This window comes from Mesocricetus auratus, unplaced genomic scaffold, assembly GCF_017639785.1.
Source record: "Mesocricetus auratus isolate SY011 unplaced genomic scaffold, BCM_Maur_2.0 Super-Scaffold_100003, whole genome shotgun sequence".
In the NCBI taxonomy this organism is placed as follows: Eukaryota; Metazoa; Chordata; class Mammalia; order Rodentia; family Cricetidae; genus Mesocricetus; species Mesocricetus auratus.
In genome coordinates this window covers 35,047,859-35,072,073 of record NW_024429188.1, presented here as the reverse complement: position 1 = coordinate 35,072,073, position 24,215 = coordinate 35,047,859, and the positions used below count along the sequence as shown (strand labels likewise).

The following is a 24,215-nucleotide window of genomic DNA, read 5'->3' as shown; positions in this document are numbered from 1 at the left end:
GTTTGGTCCTGCCTTAACTTGATGTGCCAGGCTTTGTTGACTCCCCATTCAAGGCCTTACCCTTTCTGAGGAGTGGATGGGGGCTGGGGTGAGGGAGAGGTGGGAGAGAGCTGTAGGAGAGGAGGGAGGGAGAACTGTGTTTAGTATGTAAAATTTAATAAAAATTGAAAAATCTTTTTTGAAATTTGCAGCCATGAGACAGCAAAAGGAGAATATCTTAAATGTGGCAGTCATGCTTTCAAGTGCTTTCCATTCCTTACACAACTTCCATCACTTGCAGAGAACAGGGTTTGCCAAGCCAACTGTGAATGTAGAACCTGCGGTTCAGACAGTTTGAGACCTTGTACATTTTGAGAACATTGTTGTTAGCTGACAGAGCTGACAACACTTCATAATGTGAGGTAATCTAAAGTCATAGTATTCCATTTCAGCCACAGACCCATGTCCTTTTAATCAGTTTTTAATAATTTTTCCTATGACCGTGCCAAGACTTTAGCTTAGGAATTTTATGAGCACCTGACGGTCAAACACTAAAGAGAAGAGAGACTTGTTCCCTTCCACCCAAAAGTACAGAGGTGTCAGGAGAAACATCACACAATGTGCAATGGCTTCATAAAGAAACCAAACAAACATATCCCATTCATGGTTCAGAAGGAATTTTATTGGCTTTCCCAGGAAGACATATATGAGGGATTGGTTACCTAGTGTCTAGAGGCCCCTCATGTTTGGATAAGCAGGCAGGATAATTCCAAGACCTAGTAGGAGAAGGAGCTTGCAGCATAATATCTGAGAAAGGTAATTCTACAAGCAGTACATAAAACTGACCCCAAACACATTCCTTAGCTGGCATGGGCAGGTAACTTTTAGGATAGAAGAAAAATATGCATACATACATAGATACGTAAATACATGTATATATAAACAAAAATGGGGAAATGTTTGAATGTTTGGAGATATTACCATCAGGTCCTCTAGCTGGTTTTATATGTGATAATTACTAACCTGCAAGTATTTGGGGGGGGGAAGGAAGCTCTAAAGATAACTACCTCTAAAATTATTTATCATGCACACTTAAGAGAGTCCTAGGTAAAGGTTTAAAAAAGTCACAAACAGGCAATCTTCTTTATTTAAAATGTAAAATATCTGTTAACAAAAATAACTCATAAAATTGTTAATTCATTGTAAAAGAGAGAGCCCTTAAAATATATGTGAGTTTAATGAGATGCTAAAATGAAAAAAAATAAAAACCTTTTTAGAGTTGGTATCCTAAGGATAAATTCTAAAATGGTTTTCTATTTATCACTTTCTCTGCCCTTGTTTCTTTATGACTTATACAGTTTTCCTTGAGCAGTGTTCTTCTCCTTTTAACTCCCATGCTTACTTTAAAGTTTTTTTATTATACAATTCAGTCCTAAAATTCCTTCCAACCTTAAAGCTCCGAATCTCTGTTTGGCCTGAGTGGAGGTCCCTAAAGCTTAGGGGAACTCCTCAGACTGTAAAAGACAACCAGCTGAAGCTAGGGCTGTGTCCCACCACAGCATCACTGAGGCTTTATGCTGAAACCCTATTCAAGCATAGTTGGGGATTCCCTGTCTGCTATTCGACTGACCATCCTTCTAAACTTCTGTTCTGTTTTCCTTTGCTTCTGCTTTTCCTGACATGAAACCCATTAGATGTCTGAGTGTCACTAACATCAAAAATAGACATTGCTTAGATCCATCCATAGTCTGCTACTGGACCTGCACAGTAACACACAACTTTTCTGGGGAATATCTTAATAAAACCTGTTTGCCCCTGCCTCATGTAACAGATATGGCAGATACAAAGATTTTAAAGAGGCATATCAAAGAATGAGTCTTAAGGATAAGGAGGTTTTCCCAGGGTTTCATTCTAGGGAAAAGAAGAGAACCAGTCAGAAAGCGAATGCCCCTGAAAGAGATTTCCAACGGTTCTAGTAACTTATCAAATCACCTTACATAATGAGACTAAAACCCAGATAATAATGAGTCAATGGTGGGCATAACTGCAACTTGACCAGGAATGCATGAATGTGAATATAAATGGCCCTCCATTTAAATTTTGATCTCTCTTCAGGACCCTGAAGATGGGCTTAATGGATTCACCAAGTATTTTAGGCCCCTCCCTTCCCACTATGACCACATTAAATCTTTGCTTTCTGCTTTTAATTTGGTTCTTTTAATTGACTTGTTCTGGAAGTATCGACAGATGTGACTTGGCATGAGTTATGACCTCAAGTTACCTGCTCGAGTGCAGTCTGGAATACAATAAAAATAATTTTCCTTCCTCAGCCATTTAGAGAGAGAGAAATTGCTTTGTCTACAGTACAAGCTTCACCTTTTGATTGTTTGTGTTACTAAGCCTTTTTCACATGCTAAAGAAATAGGATACACTTTCTAGCATTTTTTCATAACTGGGTACATCTAATTTCATGTAATTTTGTCATGTGCTTTTGATAATTGTTTTTGTATATTTTTTTGTTTTCATATGTTGTTTGTGTCAAAGATTTTAACATACTGGTGACTTCAGTTCTCTTTTTAAATTCATTTTTGTTCTGTGCTAAAATTATTCTTTTGACATGCCCAGTTAAGATGAGTGTGAAGATTAAAATTTAAATATTTCGCCGGACGGTGGTGGCGCACGCCTTTAATCCCAGCACTCGGGAGGCAGAGGCAGGCGGATCTCTGTGAGTTCGAGGCCAGGCTGGACCGATAGCCTCCGAAACAATACAGAGAAACCCTGTCTCGTAAAAACAAAAAAACAAAAACAAAAACAAAAACAAAAACAAAAATAAAAACAAAAACAAAAACAAAAAAAATTAAATATTTCATTCATATAGTAAGGTCTGATAAACACATACTATCTTATAAATTTGAGCACTATTAAAATGATACATTTGAGCATGTTAAATATTTCATAAAACTTTAATTTTATATACATAGATTTTGATAAGGATTTCCTTTCAAAACAAGTTCCAGCTCATGTAATAGGTAACATAAAATTCATGTGCTTTCTTCAAAATAAAAATATAAAACTATGAAATACAAGATTTTTATTAAGATTAGACTATATAAATTAATAGATTTATGAGGTTACTAAACAGCTCTACATCAATTTTCCTTTTCACACTGAATACTACAGAAAATATAATCCAAACAAATAATAACGTTCAAAATCTTGGTTTATTAAAATATATCTTATGTGTGATTAGGTATGTAAACTATGTAAGATTATGGTTTGTTTTTATATAATATACTTAATGCCACATTGGCTTTTAAGTGAATGCTTATGGAAACTGAAATTCTTAACTTGGTTTGTGACAGGGCAAGAGAGTACAGTTTCCTCCATCTTTGTATTCTTGCTGAGGCCATTTCAGGTTTAACTAGAATTTGGTCTCCTTGTTAGAGAATCCTATGGGAAATGTCCCAACGCTCTTCTAGGACCCAAGGCTAAGACACCCCAGCTAATTTATTGTAACTTCTGCTAAACCTGAAGCCAAGACACTCCAAGTAACATCTTAGTTTCTGTTAAACTGCTTGCTAGTGTGAAGCTATCCCTGCAGCTGCAAAGGAAAATACCAGGATGTGGGTTTTGTTTTGAAAAGCCTCTTGCTCTAAATCAGTAGTTCTCAACCTTCCTGATGATGTGACCTGCCAATACATTTCCTCATGCTGTGGTGACCCCAATCACAAAATTATTTTCGTTGCTACTTCATAACTATAATTTTGATACTGTTATAAATTGTAATATAAATATCTGTGTTTTTTGATGGTCTTAGGTGACCCCTGTGAAAAGGTCATTCCACCCTAAAGTGGTTGTGACCCACAGGTTGAGAACCACTGCTCTAACTGCTTGAGGCTATACTTAGGTTCCAAATACTTGAGTGTGGTCCCAGCCAGCTGGAATAAATACTTTGAATTGACTATAAGTTGTATGTGAGTGGTCATCTCAGTGGGCTCCCCGTAACAGATTAAGCTTTACTTTGGCTCACAGTAAACTAAAATTTTACTAAACAAAATAATGATAAAAGACAAAAAAGTACATTTAATAAGTGTGACCACATAAGTAAAACAAATAGAGATTGGTAATGGTTCTAATTTTTTGGGGGGGACAATTATCATGAGCTTTTTTAAATCCAACATTTTAAAATTTGCTTTTAAGGACAAGTCATACATAATTATACAACAGTGGTCAAGATGCTATCTTCTAGATCCTTATCCCAATTGTGGGGCTACACCATGGACTCTTGCTTGAGGGTATAAATTAACCTTAAGACATGATTGCTTCTACTCCTGAGTCAGTTTTCCTTATCAGACAATTGCCCTGCCTTGAGATACTAAACTCTTTATTCCAAAGGTTAAAGAATAACTTAAGTTAGTGTATATATGAACATAAATGTTTTAAGAATTTTAAGGATGTAAAGAAAATCACCACTGCCACTTGAAAAACAAACAAGCAGGTTTTTCAGGATTCTTACTTTAGCCAGGTCTATGTAAGAGAAAACCCTAAAGAAATTTAAATTGTCATATTGAAAACTTACTTTGAGGTTTACATAGACATCTTAGAGTTTACAGATCATCTTAATGTGTTAGTCCAGAGTGATATACTTTTAAATTCTTCTTTTGTTCTTAGTTAAAAATTAAAATTATAGGCACAAATGCCAAGCTTTATGAAGCTCTACATGCCTCGTCTGACTTTTGATGCCTCATAAACACTAATAAAAAGTAAATGCTTTTCATAAAAATATTTTCAAGATATCTGTTACAGTAGCTTAAATCTTTTTACAAGTAATTAAAAATTAGTTAAGAAAACAAAATCTATTAATATAGTTTACCTATGTTTATAACTGTTGTGTAAGATACCATGTCTTCTGTGTTTTAGATACCACCAACTGAGTGCTTTCATTTAAAACTACCTCATTAAAGTTGTTTTCTATATTTTGTAGTTAGCAATCATAATGTTAAGATTAAAGTATGTTGTAAAAGGTTGTTTAAAAATAAATATGGTTATAACCAAGTTAAAATAATATGTAGGTAAAAAATTTTAAATGTTATTTCAATAACCTGAGATATAGTGCTTGATTTTATACCACAATATTTTATTTTGTTGTTTGTGGCTTTTTTTTAGATAGGGCCTCTCTGTGTAGCCTAACTGTTCTGGAACTTGCTCAGTAAACCAGCCTGGCTTCATACTCTGCCTGCTCTGTTTACTGAGTGCTGGGATTAAAGGTGTGTGCCACCACTGCTATGCTAACAGTATTCTCTTAAGTATTGATCTCTTCTTAGTATTCTTTCACTAAACGAACAGTTAAAACCTATCACTAAATTTTAGGTTTTTAAATATGTTTTCCCATTGGACAAAGCTTTCGTTGTTTGAATTGTCAGTCATTGCTTTAAGCATAAAAATAATGTGTTTAGTGTGTGATAATTACTTAAAATATGCCTAATCAATTACATAATGACAGTAAAGCTTGTTCTACTGGACAAATATTTAAATATGTATATAAATTTTGGTCTATCAGATAAATAACGTATAGTATTGTAAAAGACTTTTAATCACAGTAACTAAAGTTAAAATTAGTTACAAAGTCTTCAAAGGAAAACAAAAGATGATCTCATCAACTAATAGTCAAAAAAATAAAGGATATCACATCAAAGACTCCATTCTGATGTAAAGATCAGGACTGTCTCTAAGTCCTTCTTATTCACTCTTAGGAGGTGGTGAACTTTCTCTCATCTTCTAAGAGCACATTCTTGTGCACTGTAAAACTGCTGCATGACACTCATCTTCAACACCACTAACACTTGAGAACCCTTAAATATTTTTGTAATTAGATTTGAAAAACATAATGACATCTAATATTCTACTTGGTATATTTATAAATGATAAAATAATATTAGTCTTGATTTTAATGAAACTACAAATGAAAATATCATGTTGTTTCATCTGATCATAACTTTTTGTTATAACTGTTTGCTTACCCTAAACTCCTACCTTATACAAAACTAATGTTTGAAATAATCAAATTTTTCATTGTCATTATAAATATATGCATATAATATATTCTTATTATTCAATATAATTAGATAAAACAAAAATTCTAGTTTTCAAATTGAATTTTAAGTCTATTTACTCTAGCTTTAGTTACTCAAAGATCTGAGTTAATTCTTATTTTGAATTCTTATTTATACATTATAAATAAGATTATACAAATTATACAAAAGGCATCAATGTCTAGCAACCACAAAATTTATGATGTTTTATATCTTCGATATTGATGTTTCTTGATTTAATTAGTATCTAAAATGTTGTATAGTACAATTAACCATGATTTAAAATTTAGACAATTTTGTATTTACTAATAAAAAGACAATACTACAGTGATTACTTTGAAAAATCCCATTTCTAATCATTTAAATACAAGTATAGTTCATTGAATACAAATAACTGTAAATACAAGAACTATATAGTAAATCTTTTTAAAATTTTGGTTTCATCTGTTACTAGTACTTCATTAGGCCCAACTGTGTTCTTGATTATTTAATTTTAAGTATCATTATTTTATGTCACACATCAGATACAGAGGATGTAAAAATAATTCAGATCTGTAACATAATGGTTAATAGTTTTGATGATTCAAGACTTTCTTTCTTAATGCCTTATACCAGCTATTCCTCTCTCCTGGAGATGACTGTCCTACCCACTGCTCAGTCTCATATACATCACATCCTAGGAATGGGCCTTCCTAGTTGCCAGGAACCTTATAATATTTAATAAATTTTAGGTGGCCCTTGCATGCACGAATTAGGATGCTTGAATTACAGGAAGAACCATGAATGATAATTCCGGAAAAGAAGTTGTGTCTGTCTGTGAAAGATTAACTCCCAAAAGGAAATTGTCTACAGACTGTTTAGCTGATTAAAGTGTCATTACTGTGGAATGTTGCAGGTCCAGAAGCTAATTACCTTACCCTGGGCAAGTTTATTCCTCCCGAACAACCATTCTTTGCCTCTGTCTGTGTCTGAACTAACATCTTGTGACTGATAGAAATCTGTTGGCCACTTGCTTTCACTAAACCAAAGCACAATGTCATCAGGTAGCATTTTAGGACCATAGAAAACTTCTGCCATCTTGCTGTACCTGACTCTCTGACGTTCCCATCAATGCATTTTAAATTTGTCTTGATTTGTGACTTTCCTTGTTCTATAAAACTATCAAAACATACTTCTTCCACACTGGAACATGGAATTTTGGATAACCAAATCTGTGTTCCAAGGCCATGGATGCTCAAAATAGGTCCAGAATAAACTATCTTATTCCCTTGAAAATATTTTCTAATTTTTATTTTTATGAGTATGAGTATTTTGCCTGCATGCATGTAAGTGTAATTACTACATGCATGTAGTGTCCAGGGCGGTCAGGTCCCCCTAAAACTACAGAAGATTGTGAGTAGCATGTGAATGCTGGGAATGAAACCCAGATCCTCAGCAGGAGCACCAAGTGGTTTTTAATTGCTGAGCTATCTCTCCTGACCTTCCCTTTTCTTTTTAGTACTGTAACAGCATCATAACAAGTAAACCCTCTGATCTCACTATGTGGTAATAGCACATAGCGAGATAAATGAGGTCACTAAAATAATCGTGAAGACTTCTTATTTGTTTGTGTATTTTAGAGGAAGAGGTTTGCACTGCAATGCAAACTGTCCCAGGGCATACCATGCAGTAAAGGATGTACCTGTAGTCTTGGCAATCATCATATCTCTCTTCATGAGTGCAGGGATGGAAGGTATGATCCAAAATATCTGGCTAAATATAAGGTATGGAAGTAGAAAAACTAGAGTGTGTTTGGTGGTGATAGAAATGTGTATGTATGTGATTTTGGACAGCTTTAAAAGATAAGGGGCTTATACAAATCTAACTGAGCCATCCAATTAAAAAAAAAAACAAGTTTAAGAAGCTGACCGAAAGGGAAGGCATAGATAGGAAGTTTTAGCTCCTTCTGTACTTTGTATTTAATTTATTTTTAATTTTTTCTTTAGGGATTTGATCCAGACCAGGTGTTCTCAAATGAGGCTGACATTGAAATCATTATATAGTTTAGGCTTGACCTGAACTTTTCATTCTCCTGGCTTAACAGGAATAAGCTACCCTGTCAATCAGGCATTTTTTATTATATTAAAAAAGGTGGTTTGAAGGCCACCTCCTGATTTTGAACACCTGCCGTATGTTGCCCATTTCCTGATGTTATAAGGAAATGGGGGAAAAATGTTATCCTTGCGTCAATTATTACTGAAAATGTACACGCAAGAAGACATCATTTGAACATCTGCCCAAAAATATCATGCCCAGGAGTCCTCAGAGAATAGATACATGCTATACAGTCTCTCCAACCCACTGAGAGCATTGGCCAAAAACCAGTGACAGAAATACAGAGAAAAGTATCCTCAGATTTGATAGTCAGATAGTAGCCATAATGAGGATTTGAAGGGAAAGTATAGTTGTTTCCTAGAATTCTTCCTCTGCTACTGGTTTTTCCAAAATACAAACACTCCAAATCTATGTAGCCCACAAGAATTTCTACCTGGAAGATTTCTCCAAAGAAAGGAAGCAGAGTAAATAGCCCAATAGGGAGGGGAAAAGGAAATTTAGGTTTATTGAGAGAGAAAGTGATCACTAAGTCACAAACATGGGACTGGATTAATGTATATGTATATATATGGTTAATATAAATATAGGCATATGAATATTTATACTAAAATTAAAAGACTTTAAGAACTGACAGCTGTTGTTAGGCTTGGCAGAGCTGTGGGGATGAACTAACCCTCATTTTTCTCCTGAAGGATGTGGAGTGTGAAAGACCATGACCTTTAAGAGTCAGGAGGCTTGGTTTTCATGAGTACAAAGGTGAGAAGAGCCAGGAATAATTACAGGAGGACCAGCTACCGAAAGAGTGATACCTCAAAACCCTCAGCCACACTTCTGGCTGGAAAGGTGAGGGATGGGAAATGGGTCCTAACTGGGGTGTGACTAGATTTCCACTTCAGGTATGGAGGGGGTGAATTCTATGCTAGAGGCAAAGGGCCCAAGATCAGTAGATGAAAAGATGCCAGCAACCCCAGAAGTCAGGCCGTTGAGCCAACACAGAATTTGTGGTACACCTCACCTCTGTCCACAGTGTCACAGCAAGCAGCCTAATAGGTTTTAAGGGTCAGGATCCAGTTCTGCAAGGCAGAGTTCCTGTTCAAAGCCAAACTGAAGCTGAGAGACCCTCTGTGGAACGAAAGGAATTGTCTCCTAAGAGAAAGTGTGGGCTCAGAATCCTGGCCCTGCTGTGGGGCCCAAGAAACTCAAGAAGCCTTGAGCACCATGGGAAGAAGTTTGCCCAGATCACCTCCTCTGGTACTCAAGAAGGTGTGGCTTCCTATGGAGACTGGACCTTAACCTGAGGCATTTCTTAGCTCTGGAAAAGAATGGGATGCAGTAATCTGAGATCCAGGACAAAGCTGTCAACCTTCGTTGTAAATGAGTGAATACAGACTTCCACTTACAGGGCTGAGGCAAGGGAGGGCTATGTGTGTAGGTGGCAGACTTGGGTGCATACAGGGCGGGAGCCTAAGATTCACTGTTCCTAGTTGGGAGGTTGTGGCCTTGTAACCTTCATTTCCCTGCATCGCCCCACCTCCCCGGTGGGGGATAGGGGTCCAGGAAAGCAGAGACATGTACCTGAAAGTTGAGAAGTAACTCTGGGTCAGGGCATGCAAAGTGTGCTTATGTGGAGGGGCAGTCAGGGAGTCCGGTATCCTATGGGGGGAGATGGAAGTATGGCGTGCTGGACGGGGCATGAGTTACAGTGGGGCTTCAGAGGCTCAGGCTTTAAGCTCTGTGTGCTTGTGCAATAGCCCGAGGAAAGTGTGGGGGGTGGGGAAGGCTAGGTGTCTTAGGGAAGTACAGTGAGGAAACCAGACTCTCTCCTTTATGCAGCCTCCACAGCAGTGCAGTTCCATAGCAACCTGACCCGGCTGTCAATCTTTAGAGAGCCTGCCCCTAGCCGGATGTGGTTTACCCTCTCTTCCTGTGAGGAGGGGAGAAACTGGGTCTTAGTGCCCGTGGCACAGACGCTGCCATTTGTTGCTCCGGACCAGCTGCTCGCAAGTTGTTGCAGAGGTCTGCGGTCAAGGTAAGGACCCTAAATGCGTACCAAGGAGCGAATATCTCTGAAATAAGCATAGAACCTGTTAGCAATGTGACTTGTCTTGTAACTGAATGTTTCTGGGAGGAAACGGGGACCCCGGTCTTAGGAAGTAACCCAGGTTCTGAAAATGGTGGCTTCCTAGGTCACAGTTAAAGCCAAACTTTGGTTTCTAATTGGTAAGGACAGAACCTTGAACGCAGTACATGTCCACCATGAGCTTTCCTGGCACTGGGCTCTAAAATGCCCCCAGGAAGAGTTCACCAGCAACCGAAGTGGACCGGACTTATCACCAGCAAAATAGGGAGTTAATATCTAAAAAATGAGAAATGTAAACATAACAGAGTAGAAAAAAACACTAAAAAAATCCCTCATGTCAGTGAAATGCCTCAGCGAGTGTAAACATTGCCCACTATACTCAAAAAGTGAGTTGGATCCTTAAAACCTACATGGTGGAATTAGGGAAACAACTCCCGCAAGTTTTGTTCCCATTTTTAAATGCTTGAGATGGTGCTTTGCAGCTCCCACTTTGGAAAGACAAAGAACCTTTAAAAGCCTAGAAAGGAACAGGGTTAGCAATGCCCAGCACGGGGTGGTGGGAGGTTTTGCGGAGCCAAAAGGAAGAGATACTTTGAGGCTCGGGATAGCCAAGGCCAGCACGTGGAGGTCAGGGGAAGCCCCACAACCAGCTCCTGGAAGTAAGAAGGGCCCCTTCTCGGGGTAGCCATGCCCAGCACGAGATTCAGAGGAAGCCGAACTTTGAGTAGCCACGCCCACCAAGTGGGAGTTAGAAAAGGCCTAACTTCAGGTAGCCATGCCCAGCAAGTGGGAGTCAAGCCTAACTTCGCTTAGCCACGCCCAGCAAGTGGGAGTCAAGCCTAACTTCGCTTAGCCAGGCCCAGCAAGTGGGAGTCAAGCCTAACTTCGCTTAGCCAGGCCCAGCAAGTGGGAGTCAAGCCTAACTTCGCTTAGCCAGGCCCAGCAAGTGGGAGTCAAGCCTAACTTCGCTTAGCCACGCCCAGTGCGTGGGAGTCAGTCTAACCTCGTGTAGCCACGCCTAGAAAGTGGGAGTCAAGCCTAACTTCGCTAAGCCACGCCCAGTACGTGGGAGTCGGAGTAAGCCTAATGTTGGGTAGCCAAGCCCAGCACGTGGGAGTTAGAAGCCTAACTTTGGGAAGCCGCGTCCAGCACATGGGAGTCTGAAGAAGCCTAACTTAGGTAAATATGCCCAGCAAGTGGGAATCAGAGGAAGCCTAACTTCGGGTAGCTGCTCCAGGCACGTAGGAATCAGGAAGCCTAACCAGGTACTATGCCAAATTTACGGTGGTCAGAAGGAACCACACGCCAGAAATACCTGGAGGACCTTATATTCTCTTGAATTATATTAGAAAGTCAGAAATGTAGCGCATCTAGGGAATAGTGTTGCTTAGGATTCGTGAAGCCATGGGTAAAGTTACAAAGCCGGCAGAAGCAGATGTTGTTAAATACATAAAAGAGCAGTGACACATGGCTTTAATCCCAGCACCCAGGAGGCAGAGGCAAGGTGGATCTGTGCTTGAGGCCAGCCTGGTGAGTTCCAGGCCAGCCAAAGATACACAGAGAAACCCTGTCTCAGGGGGAAAAAAAGCCTCCTTCCAAAGCTCTCATGTACTGTTAGAAGTGAGGGGACAATGGGAAATTGACCAGGATGGGGAGAAAAAGAAGTGAGGAAATGCGGCAGTGGGTGAGGAAAGTGCGGAGAGTATGACCAGCGTACAAGGTATACGTGATGGAATTTTGCAGCAATTCCCATAACTTGGTAAAACGGATGCAGACAAAAAGTGTCCCTTTGAAATGTTTGAGCAGGCTCCTAAGATCCTGGTTGAATGCAAACTGAAACTTGGCGCATAGCATCGCGATATTTCACGTGCTCCTGAACCCGGGCCCCTCTGCTCCTCTGACGGAGTTCTCCAAGGAGGGCTACCCTGGTCTCGTATAGGCCCACGTTAGCCTGGGAATCCAGAGCCTGACAGCGAAAATCTAGGAAAGAGAGGGAACGACTTTCAAAACTAATAGGGCCGCTGCAAGCCCGGGCACCATAGTGTGACGTGTAGGTGTGGTCCTGATTAGCCACAGGCACTGTACTCAAGAGGAAAGATAAGTGTTGTGAGTTTCAGCACCTCCCTTACATCTGTGTGTGTGTGTGTGTGTGTGTGTGTGTGTGTGTGTGTGTGTGTGTGTGTTGGGGGGCGATCTGTGTTTTCTTAGTGCATGTGTGTATGTGTGTGTCCCAATACGTGAGTGCATGCTTGTGGAAAGAAGCCGAACTCTAGGATATTGTTCCTCAGGAGCTATCCATCTTGTGTTTAAGATGGGGTTGCTTCATGGCCTGGATCTGGCAAATAGGCTAGCAATGCTGGGTATAGAGCCCCATAATCCTTCTGTCTCCACCCCGGCACTGAGATTACAAATGCAATCCACCATACTTTGCTTTTTACCCATGGATTCTAGGTTTAAAGCTCAGGTCCTTGGGTTTGCCGAGCAAGCTCATCATGGATTGAGCTACCCCATCCCAGCCCATCAGCATGTCTTTATTTCAATCCAGAGGTAAAATTATTTGTCTGACGTTGTGAGCCCCGGTGAAAAGGAGGGTGGTGGTGCTCTGCTTAACATGGAGCCTAGGGAAAGGAGCTGCAGATGGGTTTAAAGAAACCTGTGATGTGCTGTTAGAGAGTTTTCTCAGCACTCCTTACCCCGTCATTTCAACAGAGGGAGCTTTCTGAAGCTCTTTTCCAGGCTCCTAGGAATCTTTCCTATGGCAAAGAGAGTAGAACACTTCTGGATATGAATAGAACTAAATGTACTCAGACACCTCTGTAAGTCAGAAGCAATGGAAGCTAGTCAGGAGAACAAAAGCCCAGTGTATTCTTTCAGCAATGTTCTCCTCAAAATGTGGAAAAAGAAATGTTAGGGAAAGCCAAGGTGTTTGGAATCTGCAAAAAGTGCTTATAGTGTGTTATTTTCCTGATCTAGGTAACAAGATCACCTGCTTCCCAAGCCACTGCAGCCACCATGCCCAGAGGAAAGAAGAGTAAGGCCCGTGCTCGAGAGAAACGTCGCCAGATCCAAGATGAGACCCACAGGCTGAATGATGCTCAGGCAAAGGCAGCAGAGAAAGGAGAGTCATCTGCTTGCTCTGGTCAAGGTTCAGGAGATGGGAAGCCAAGCAATTCTCCTGCTGACTTCCCGCAGGGTAAGGCACCCACTGTCACTGCTAATAAAGGCATGGACTTTAGGTCAGGCCAAGAAGAGAAAAATGGGCAATCATTTAGGGCCCCACAATCCACTGAAAGCTTACAGATGGACCTTTTATCAAGGAAGGCAGGACTGCTAGTGGAGTACATGCTCTCCAAGTACAAAACTAAACAGCCTGCCAAGAGGGGAGAAATGCTGAAAGTCATCAACAAAAGGTTCAAGGAGCACTTCCCTGACATCCTCAAGAAAGCCTCGTATCGATTGGATATGGTGTTTGGCCTTGAGATGAAGGAAGTCCAGCCCAATGGTCAATCCTACATGCTTATCAGCAAGCTAGATTTCGAGGATGATGGAAGTAGGAGCAATGAGCTGGGTCTTCCCAACAGGGGCATTCTGATCCCTCTCCTAAGTGTGATCTACTTAAATGGCTACTGTGCCCCAGAGAAGGAGGTCTGGCACTTCCTGAGTATGCTAGGAATCCATGATGGAGTCCCACATCTCATCTTCGGGAATATCAGAAAGCTCATCACTGAAGATCTAGTGCAGGAAAAGTACCTGGAATACCGTCAGGTTCCTGACAGTGATCCTCCATCCTATGAGTTCCTATGGGGGCCAAGAGCCTGTGCTGAAACCAGCAAGATGAAGGTGATGGAGTTTTTAGCTAAGGTTAATGATACCATGCCCAGTGCTTACATGTCTCGTTATGAGCAGGCTTTGATTGAAGAGGAAGAGAAAGCCCAAGCCCAAGCTGCAGCCAAGCCTGGCACTAAGGGCAAGGGACATACTAAGACCAAGTTGAGCCATCCTAATCCCAAGTGAGGTGTAAGGTAGCTTCTGCTATATGATTGAAAAAGTCTGTTAATCTTTTTGCAAATAAGTTGTTGATAAAGTTTTGGGGGTCTTTTAGCAAAATATTAACTTGGGATTAGAATTTGTATAGATAAATTTTGTAGACTGTGCCTTCACTGCAGTTTGTCAAGTTGAATGTTGACATTTTGAAGTAAGAATTTTGTATATAACTTTAGTGGTGCTACATCAATATTCATGGCATTTATGGAGGAAGAATCCTGGAGATAGGAAAATATGTGAAAATGGCCAAGAGTGAAAGTTGTTGTTTACTCAGTTACTTTTTCCAAACTTATAGATGTACACTTGTTTTTGATATTAAAGAATGCATGAGAAATTCAGTCGCAGTGAATCAGATCTCTTTTTTAAGGCCCGTGCTCTACCTAAACAGAAATTAAACATCTAGTCTTTGGAAGTCTCCAGACTATACTAAATTTGTTTACTGAAATTAGATGTAGCATCTGCCCATGCAGTGGTAGATTATAGGAGGAGGTCTCATTATGGATGACAATAAAAACTGATTTTCTTCCCAATGAAGGAAGAAACAGATTTTTGTGACATTGGACAGAAAGCATGTTTAAGCTGCTTTTTAAAAGATTTTTTTCTGATTATTTTATTGCAATTTAAAATGCTGTATACTCTGTGTTACCTCACTTTAAACATGAAAAATAATGTCAGGTCGATGGGTAGCAATGAATCAAAATCAAAATGCTTATATTAATAATTCACACTCTTTTTTTTACTTTTTCACACCTGAGTTTTTCTTTTTTTTTTTTTTTTGGTTTTACGAGACAGGGTTTCTCTGTATTGTTTTGGAGGCTGTCAGTCCAGCCCGGCCTCGAACTCACAGAGATCCGCCTGCCTCTGCCTCCAGAGTGCTGGGATTAAAGCCGTGCGCCACCATCGCCCTGCTCGCACCTGAGATTTTATTGGTTGAGGAGCAGAGTACACAGACATTTCCATTCTTAAAACATGTACCCAAATACATTGTATTCACATACCCAAAAGAGCTATGGGTTGTTTCCAGTGGTGTTCCAGCCTACAAATTGGCAAATTTTCCCTAAGACCTCACGTAACAATCAAATCTCATAATCCTTAATTCCACTGACTCACAATTTTATGCCACAAACACGGTACACACACAATTTCCATATTGCACAGCACATTGTCACAATTATTAGGAAAATGGACTGCCGTGACCATTTCTGACAGGGCACAAACTGAGGAGTAGATTTTTTAGGAAACAGTTCTATTAGAAATACGAGACCAGAAAATATTCCAGAAACAAATGTACAACTGATACTCCAAATTACCATTTAGTATGCTTTGTGTTGTAGGATATAAAACCAGTCCCCTTCATGGAATGTTATGATGACCTTCCCCCAGGTAGTCAGAGCCTGTTGTTTTCTGGTTATACTAAAAAATAAACAACCAGCAAATGATTTAACCTCTTAAAAATCATTTACACTTAAAAAATGGGATAAGGTGTGGTTTTCTTCCACTTTTTAAAAATGTTTCTAGAGCTATTACAAAATAGTTGATAAAAATATTCCTCTGGACTGGGCAGTAGTGGTGCACACCTTAATGCCAGCACTCTGGAGGCAGAGGCAGGCAGATCTCCCAAGTTCAAAGTCAGCCTGGTCTGCAGAGCAAGTTTCAGGACAGACTCCAAAACAATACAGAGAAACCCTGTCTTGAAACCCTCCTGAAAGGTTCAGGCATTACGCTGGCCTACCCTGTTACCTGGCAGGATGGCTCATGCAATACTCTGGTCAGCCCAGGGTTCCGTGAGTAGTCTGCACACAGGTGTATGCCTTCTAATTTTAAACAAAAGAACAACACCTCCCCTCCAAGAAAAAAAAAAAACAAAATACTCCTCTGGATGGTACAAGAAGTGAGGCAGGGACCACTGACAGATGTTGTGATGGTTAGTCAGACTTGGCTCCTTTCTCCTCTACCTCAGAGGATGGACTCTGGTTTGCCATCTCTCTGTTTTCCACAGGCACATGTGTGGTTTGCTGGTCAGCCACTTAGCCTGTTTTCCTTTGGCTCCCCTCTTTTGTTTGCACATTTTGTCTGGTGATTTTTCTTTTCCTGAGGCCATTTCTGCTTTGAGTCAGACTTTGCAGAGGTGGCCTTGATCTTGCAGAGCCTTGCTTGGGCTCCACCTTGCTGCCCCATACTCCATCAGAGCTAACCTTCCTCTCAGGCATCTCCGAAGCACTGGCCAGCTGAACCGGAGGAACTGCTGCGGCCCACCATGGAGGCTGACTCCCACATTTCTATGAAAGTCATACAAGGCAGGTAAATGCACAAATGCTGTCCATTCAGTACTGTTTTCTCAGTCCTGAAAGAAGAAAAGTCACAAACTCATTGTTTGCATCACAATTTTCCCCCCTGTGGAGAAACAATACATGCCTATTCACCCCAGATAGCCCACAACAGACCAAAATACAGATAACGCCAAAGTCCAACTTGGTGAGCCATGAGTTTTATTGAGGTTACTTACAGGAGTATGGGTGAGGGGTTGCTTACAGGAGAGGAAATGACTCAAAAGATAACTCATCACCAAAGCCGTCCCTCCCCCCAACCTGTACCCCAACTCCCCACTCCCATCCCTCCCCACCTACAAGTGACCAAAATAGCTGAGAACTTGGGACACACTGCACAGACTGCAGACAGATCAACAGGTTGGAGAGTGTCTTTTCCAGGTGATCTAAAACCCTTCCAGCAGCTTGTCTGGCTTCTGCTGCTTCCAGGCTGCTGGCCTGGACTCTGAGTCTAAGCAGCTTTTCTGCTTTGAAAATCACAGCAGCACAGCATTCGGCAGTTTGGTTCTTCTGAGAATCTTCTTTGCCCCTCTGCTTCATTTCCCCTTAAGAGACTTTTGTTGTTTACTCTGGCAGGGAATGGCTTAGTGAATCTGGTCAATTTCAGAGACTTCCTGAAGGTACTGAGTTGTTTACCTTCCGGCTTAAAGAGCTTCCTGAAGCCATTTGAGTTGTTTACCGTCCTGCTTAAAGTGCTTCCTGTAGGATGGAATGTTTCATTCCTCCAGTCCTAGGAGGAAAATGTTGTACAACACTGGAGAATGAGAGGCTTAGAGTGTTTTTTAATAGTTTAAAGTTCACAGGGCTAGTGAGTTATGAGTTGAGACTAGGTCCCTGTTTTAGAATCCACACTGCTCCGTTCCTCCTGTTGATTTGTATGCTGTGGCACTTACCGCAGTTTTTTTCCTCAGGATTTGTTCTCAGTATTCCATTATGTGTCTGATATAAAGGGATGACCTTTTTATCAAACAACTGAATTAAAATACATAGCGCAAGATTCTCAAAAATGTATATGTAAGCAGCAGAAAATAAGACTATTAATTGACTACTCATATTTACATTTTCAGTGTTATGTATCCTCAACTGATAAGGGGCATCAGGTCAGTCTGGGGAGAACTTTATCCTAGAGCAATTGCTAGTTCATGTGTTCCCTCAACTACATGTTCTTTGGCTAAGGGATTTTTAGGATTGCCTCAATATATCTCTGGGACAGTGCATATTTTCTTCTTCCTAATTTATAAAACTCAGGTAGCTTTTGTGGTACATAATTGGGCCTTCTTGGAAGGGACATAGTAGCCACTGTAGGGTGACAGGCCAGTGGAGAACCATTCTGCCCCTGGTCTGTCCCCAAACTTGGAACTTGGAAATTCTGACCCCAATGACTTGGTTAATGGGCAATCAATTATTTGCACTAACTCACTGCACATGTTCCAAACTCCTGCAAAACCTGTCCTTTCTGCCCAGCCCACTACCGTCTCTGTTCCCAGAGGCAGCTGCCATTCTGTTTCTCTCCAATCAATCTCTTATGTTAGGTTTGTTGCATGGTATGACTTTGTGATATTCCTTGATTCCAGATTGCTAGATACCCTTACACTGGAAAACCCTTTCAGCCATGGTCTTAAAGCTCACCCTTAAAGGCCTTTCGTGGCCTGTCTACAGTTGGCCTCAGTATCAGTGGCCAATAGTAAATCATTTACATACTGTAAGAGGATAACCTCTTGGTAATTCTTCCTAAAGGCGAAGAGATACCCACTTGTGTGCCTCATCAACCAGGGTGGGTGAATTTTTAAATCATTGTGGCAATTTGTCAAAGTATGTTGTCCATTAAATAACTTTTCTGGATCCATCCATTTAAAAGCTAAAAAAAAAGGTTAGCTTACTTTGGCTAGTGGCAGACTGAAGAAAGCATCCTTCAGCTATAGAACAGTGTAGACTTGTTTTGGTGTGGTGGGGGAGAGACTGAGGATATACAGGTGTGGAAATGTGGGATAAATAATTTCTACCCATTTATTTACTTCATTTAAATCTTGGAGAGTTCTGTAATTGTTAGTGTTGTGTTTTTGAATTGGAAGGAGAGGAGTGTTCCAAAGGAACTCAAATGGTAGCTAGCCTCCCTGATTCTCTGGATATGAATTGCAATTCCCTTTTCCCCTTCCATTCCCATGGGGTATTGTTTTACTTGGTTTGGGGTTGTGGTGGTAGTTAATTGAAATACTATTGAAGATTGATGTCTTACCAGTCCAGGTAGATTTTTTTCTGCCCATACCCCAGAAATCTTGACTTAAAATTCAGCCAGGTGTGGGGTGTATTCCAGCTAGACTGGGGATGGCTCAGATAATAACTGGTATTCTTCCACAATTGGAAAATTAACTTGGATCTTAGTGGGGAGTTTGCAGTCTAATTCTGTCATGCCTTCCATAAAGGTGATGGTGCTTGTAGTTTCTGTAACAGGTCTTGGCCCAGTAGGGAATAGGGCATTCTAGCATAACCAGGGATATATGGGTTATGGTATCTCTTCCTAAGTCCTGACTGGATTACCCTGTTGCATCTTGGACTTTTATTTTATCTCTTTTTGCTAGGAGTCTGTCGAATTTCTTTAGGACTGAAAAAAATCACCCCAATGTCTACCAGGAAACTGTCTTACCCCCAGTTATTTTTTGATAAATTTTTGTTACTTTTTTGTATTTTTCCAAACAGGGTTTCTCTGTGTAGCTTTGTAGACCAGGTTGTCCTCTAATTCACAGATTCACCTGCCTCTGCCTCCAGATTCACCTGCCTCTGCCTCCCGAGTGCTGGGATTTAATGGTGTGAGCCACCACTGCCTGGCCTTTTTTTAAAATAATTTTTTATTTAAATTAGAAACAATCTTATTTTACATATAAATCCCAGTTACCTCTCCCTCCCACCCTCCCTCAGCCCCCCCCCATCCACTCCCCAGGGAGAGTGAGGCCTTCCATGGGGGATCATCAAAGTCTGTCATATCATTTCGGGCAGGACCTAGGCCCTCCCCCATGTATCTAGGCTGAGAGAGTATTCCTCCATGGTTTCTCCCAGTTTTTAAGGTAACCCTTGACTTGTGAGAGTTTAATCTAAGTGGGCCCTGCTCCCCCAGGCATTTTCGGTTTCTTATTGGAGCACTTTTACCTCGGGTGTTTCCGCCCAATTTTTCAGACATTCATCTTTCAGGTGTTCTTTTTTTTTACAACATGCCCATTGATTTCAGGCTAGAAGAGGTCTGGGTGGTCTTGCTACATTCCCTGGTTGCTTCTGGAGACTTTGTCCATTACCTTTTGGTGAACTATCCATCCTTGTTTCTCTTGGCACAATTGCCTTTTCTAATCTTTTTGCCTGCCTATCTTCTGGCAAATATCTATTATTAAAGACTCTCTAAGCTACTTTCACTATTTCTGACAGTATCCCTCAAGTCCTTCTAGCCCCTGGAACATCTTTCTAATATCCAGGGTCAACTGGGTGATAGAGGCTATGTTTATAGCCCTTCTCTTTTCTGGGGCTTCTGGACTAATGGGTGCACAGGTGAGGTAGGTTTCTAACAGCCTCTTCAGAGATATAACAGGAGTTTCAGCAGGTGCTTGCAAAACTTCACTAACCTTAGACAAATTTGTGAGCTTCTGTGCAGCATTGCAGGCAGAGACCATTCATCAGAGTCCGTCAGTAGATAGCAAGATTCCCTTTACCTTGTTCAGTGTTAAGGTTCCATTGAGGGCTGCTAGAAAGAAAGATAGCTTCCTGAACAGGGTGTCCTCAGGGGCTATGGATGTTCTTGTTTCCCTTCAGATATTCTTTCTCTTCTGAGGTGCAGAGTTTTTGGAAGAGTTTTGGCAGTCATTGTGGTAGGCTGATGAGTGTAAAACACTGTCTCACAAAAGAGAAATTAAACCTTGAGATTTGTCAGGAGGGATTTTGTTTTTTTTCAGATATATATATATATGCATATATATATACATATATATTGCTCTAGGAAAAGTGAGCATAGATCATAAATGCAGCCATAGGAAGGGTGTCATCATCACCACTGTTTTCCCTTGGAGGGATACCAAGGACCGAGAGGGGCAACTGGGCTGGAGGTTGGGCTATACCTGGGTCTTGGGAGTACAACTCTGGAGAGAGATCTTGCATAAAATTGAGAGTAGGGAGGAGCCACTGTAGGGCTGGGAAGGACTAAGAATAGAATCAAGGGGTAGGTTCTGCAGGACTCACAGGCAGGGATAGAGTGGCAGTGGAAACTCGGATCAGGATCCTCTGGCAGTAAGGGAAGAAGGCTTTTTTCTCCTGCATTTCTAAGATCTTCAGGATTCCAAGTTTGTGGTACTCTGCAACCAGAAAGGTTATGTTTCCAGGATTTCCAGTCAAATTTGAATGGCTGGAAGATAGTTAAACTGACCCAGGTGTCCAGGTCTTCCTTGAAGAATAGACTGAACCCTGGCAGCAACTTTGATATCATGTGACCTTGTATCTTGCCAGCTCATACAAAAAGCTAGTCAATCCAGTTCACAAAGTAAGTTGAGAGTTCCCTTGGAGAAGTGGACTCCAAACTCTGATTCCCATGCTTTGAAACCTCATTTAAAGTTTTGTAAATTGGATTTCTAGAGGGAGGTTGAGAGTATCAATATAAGTTGGCTTTCCATGTCTTCCTGTAATTGGAAAGGATTAATGAGGGCACAGAAACACAAAAATGAAACCAACAGACAGAGGGAATAAATTGATGGCCACCAAGACAAACCAGAACCTGAGGGTATGTAGTGATGTTTCAGCCACAATACAGACTTGGGATATTTTAGGCTACATACTGTTTTTTTCCCACAAGTCCCATGATTGGCACCCCAAACTGACCAGAAAGCAGAAACTTAGGTTTAGCTTACCTTTGAAAGTTCTGAATTCAGGAACACAGGTTGACTCCTTCAAAAAGTTTTATGGGGAAAGTTGGTGAGGGGGTAGTTGATTCCTGAGGCCAAGGCATATCCTCTCAGTTGCAAACCCTGGGACCAACAGCCCTTACCCTTTCCTAGAAGGAGCCCTACCTCAAGGGCTGAGGGTTTTTCTCTTCAGGTATCTTGGTGGGACCTCCAAAATATTATGGGGTACCTGAAGAGAGACCCCCTGAGAAGCCCAAATAAGTCAAAAGATATGGAGCCTTTATTCTTTGCTGGTGGGACTGTCACATACAAAGTAGCAGGGAGCAGTATCGACTTCCAGTTTGCTTGAGCTTTAAAGCATAACCCACAATTATGTGACATGTACAGAAAGGCAGCTATGGACACCTGCAGGAAGGGAGCAAGTGTTGCTCACAGAAGTGGAAAGGTAGCAATTAAGAGGCAGGCTGTTCTCATATCCTTGAAGTCGAGGTCAGGGACATGTGTAGATATTTATGCCTGGTCTACGTGACTAGTGACCAATTTACCCACGATAATTTATCATTTAAAGTTTTCTTTAAAAAACTTAAGAAATGGCATAACTATAGTTCAGCATATATATAGTTCACTGCACTACTCATTTTAAACAGTGTTAACAAACTAAAAAACAATATACCTTTGAATCAAACTGAGAAGGTTTGCTTTCAACAATGTTTACTCTCCTTTTGACAGGACTGGGTATTTCCCAGACCTTTATGTCAAGACAGTTGTTTAAAATCTTGAGAAATAAACACACATAGGGAAGAAATATGGACAGCAACACCTCAGAATATGAAGTGTGTTACGGAGAGACCGATTCCACAGCCACTCCCTGACAAATTCTTGGTGAAATTGCCAGTCCTAGCAATATCGCTTCACATGCTCCTTTAAGATTCTCAGTAATCTAAAGGGACCAGGGGAGCATTGTCATGTCAAGCAAGAAAGGATTTTCAGGCTTTGATAGGAGTAAGGTAATAAACCAAAATGAGAGTGATAAAAGACCCAAGCAGAAGAAAATGTGTGGGGAAAAGCATCATGACCCTAAAGACAAACAAGGCAGAACAGTAACTTTAGAAAGCCTTACTTCTTCACCCAGGGGAGGGCACTACCAAGACAAGGCTTGAACCTAGCCCTTTGTGAAGTGGGAAATGGCTTCAGACAAAATATTCCTTTGAAGAGATTAGGTGGGGCTCTACTTAGAAGAGGGAGAAAGCTCACTGCCTAAAAAGTATCAACATGGTGATACCAAATGTGAATGATGGAGTTGTGCAGGAAAAATAGTCACATAGAACTTGGGTCCTTTCGTCAGACCTGAAAGACATGTACTGAAATCATTGACAAGCATTTACCCAGCAGTGTTCTCTTGCCTCCTCCTCCTACTGGGACTCATAGTGGATAAAATATTTTCAAAAGGAAGGGACCCTCCTTTTCTTCCAGAAGGCAAATCAGGGAACTTGGATAAGGACTGAGCTGACAATGTGCTTTTCAACAGAGTGTGTCTCACCCTGTCCTTCCTTAACACACTAAGAAGGTTTTAAAGCAGGCATGCGGATCCCTCTATCTTTTTATGTTGTTGTTTTGTTCATTCTTGTCAGTTAGTTAGTTTTTTTGTTTGTCAGTTTTCCTAGCTTGGCTGTCCTGGAACTCACTCTTTAGACCAGGCTGACCTCAAACTCAGAAATCCACCTGCCTCTACCTCCAGAGTGTTAGAATTAAAGTTGTACCACCTCCCCACTTATGTTACATGTTAAGTGTGTGTGGGGGGATCTTTTGGTTGGTACCTGCAACCAAGAGACAGAACAAGTGAGAGATTCAATATATGCTTGTCAGCATATCAAATACTTCCCATTCCTTGTGGCTAGTAGAAGATAGTGTTACCAAAACCATTTTACAGATGTGAAACCTGCAGCTCAGAGAATCTGTGAATTTGTACAGCTAGTAAGTAACAGTATCTTCCGCAGTATAAGACAATCAACACCCACAGTATTTATTTCACTCCTCCCAACCTGAGATTTGCTTTATGCTTCTGGATTCCTTCTTTTTCCTGTTATTATGAATGTTATAGGTTATCATGGAAGCAAAAGGCTCAAGGTTAGGGCTGTGTCCTACAGCAAAACAGATAAACTCTCAGTATTCAAACTACTGGATATAATACCCACCGTAAGCAGTACGATCACCAAAATGGGAGAAATCTTTTTTTTATGTGCTCACTTGACTTTGGAACAAACATCTCACACTATCAGACCAGACTGGCCTGAGAGTCTGGAATTCTCCTATCTCTCTTTCCTGAGTGCAAGGATTTAAAACATGAAGCAGAACTTCCCTGTTCTCCATGAAGTATGAAGAAAAACAAATAATATATTTAGGAGTTATATGATGACATAGATATATGATGTCTGAAGGCTTCAAAAGTTCATATCATTTGTAGGAAGGTAGATGGCACTGGAGATCATGATTTTAAGTACTGTAATGTTTTCTGAATATCAAATAACCACATTTTCTCTCACTATATATATATAATATATATTTTAAAAAACCTTAAAGGTAAGAGGAAGATCAATTGGGATAAAGAAGGCTATAGGAGAAGTGGATAAGAGCTGGAAATGGGGGTTCATAAGTATTAAGATATAACATGAATGTGAAAAAGCCATGAGACCTTTTTATATTTAATTTATGCTAAAATACAAAG

The 24,215-nt window shown here is 40.6% G+C and overlaps 1 protein-coding gene across 1 annotated transcript; it reads left to right on the top strand.

The window, feature by feature from the left end:
* Nucleotides 1–10,119: 10,119 nt before the first annotated feature.
* On the top strand, nt 10,120–14,623 carry LOC121139827 (melanoma-associated antigen B4-like). The gene is made up of 2 exons (XM_040743826.1): nt 10,120–10,194; nt 13,219–14,623. The coding sequence occupies exon 2, from the start codon at nt 13,258–13,260 to the stop codon at nt 14,257–14,259; it is 1,002 nt and encodes a 333-aa protein (XP_040599760.1). The 5' UTR covers nt 10,120–10,194; nt 13,219–13,257; the 3' UTR covers nt 14,260–14,623.
* Nucleotides 14,624–24,215: the final 9,592 nt, after the last annotated feature.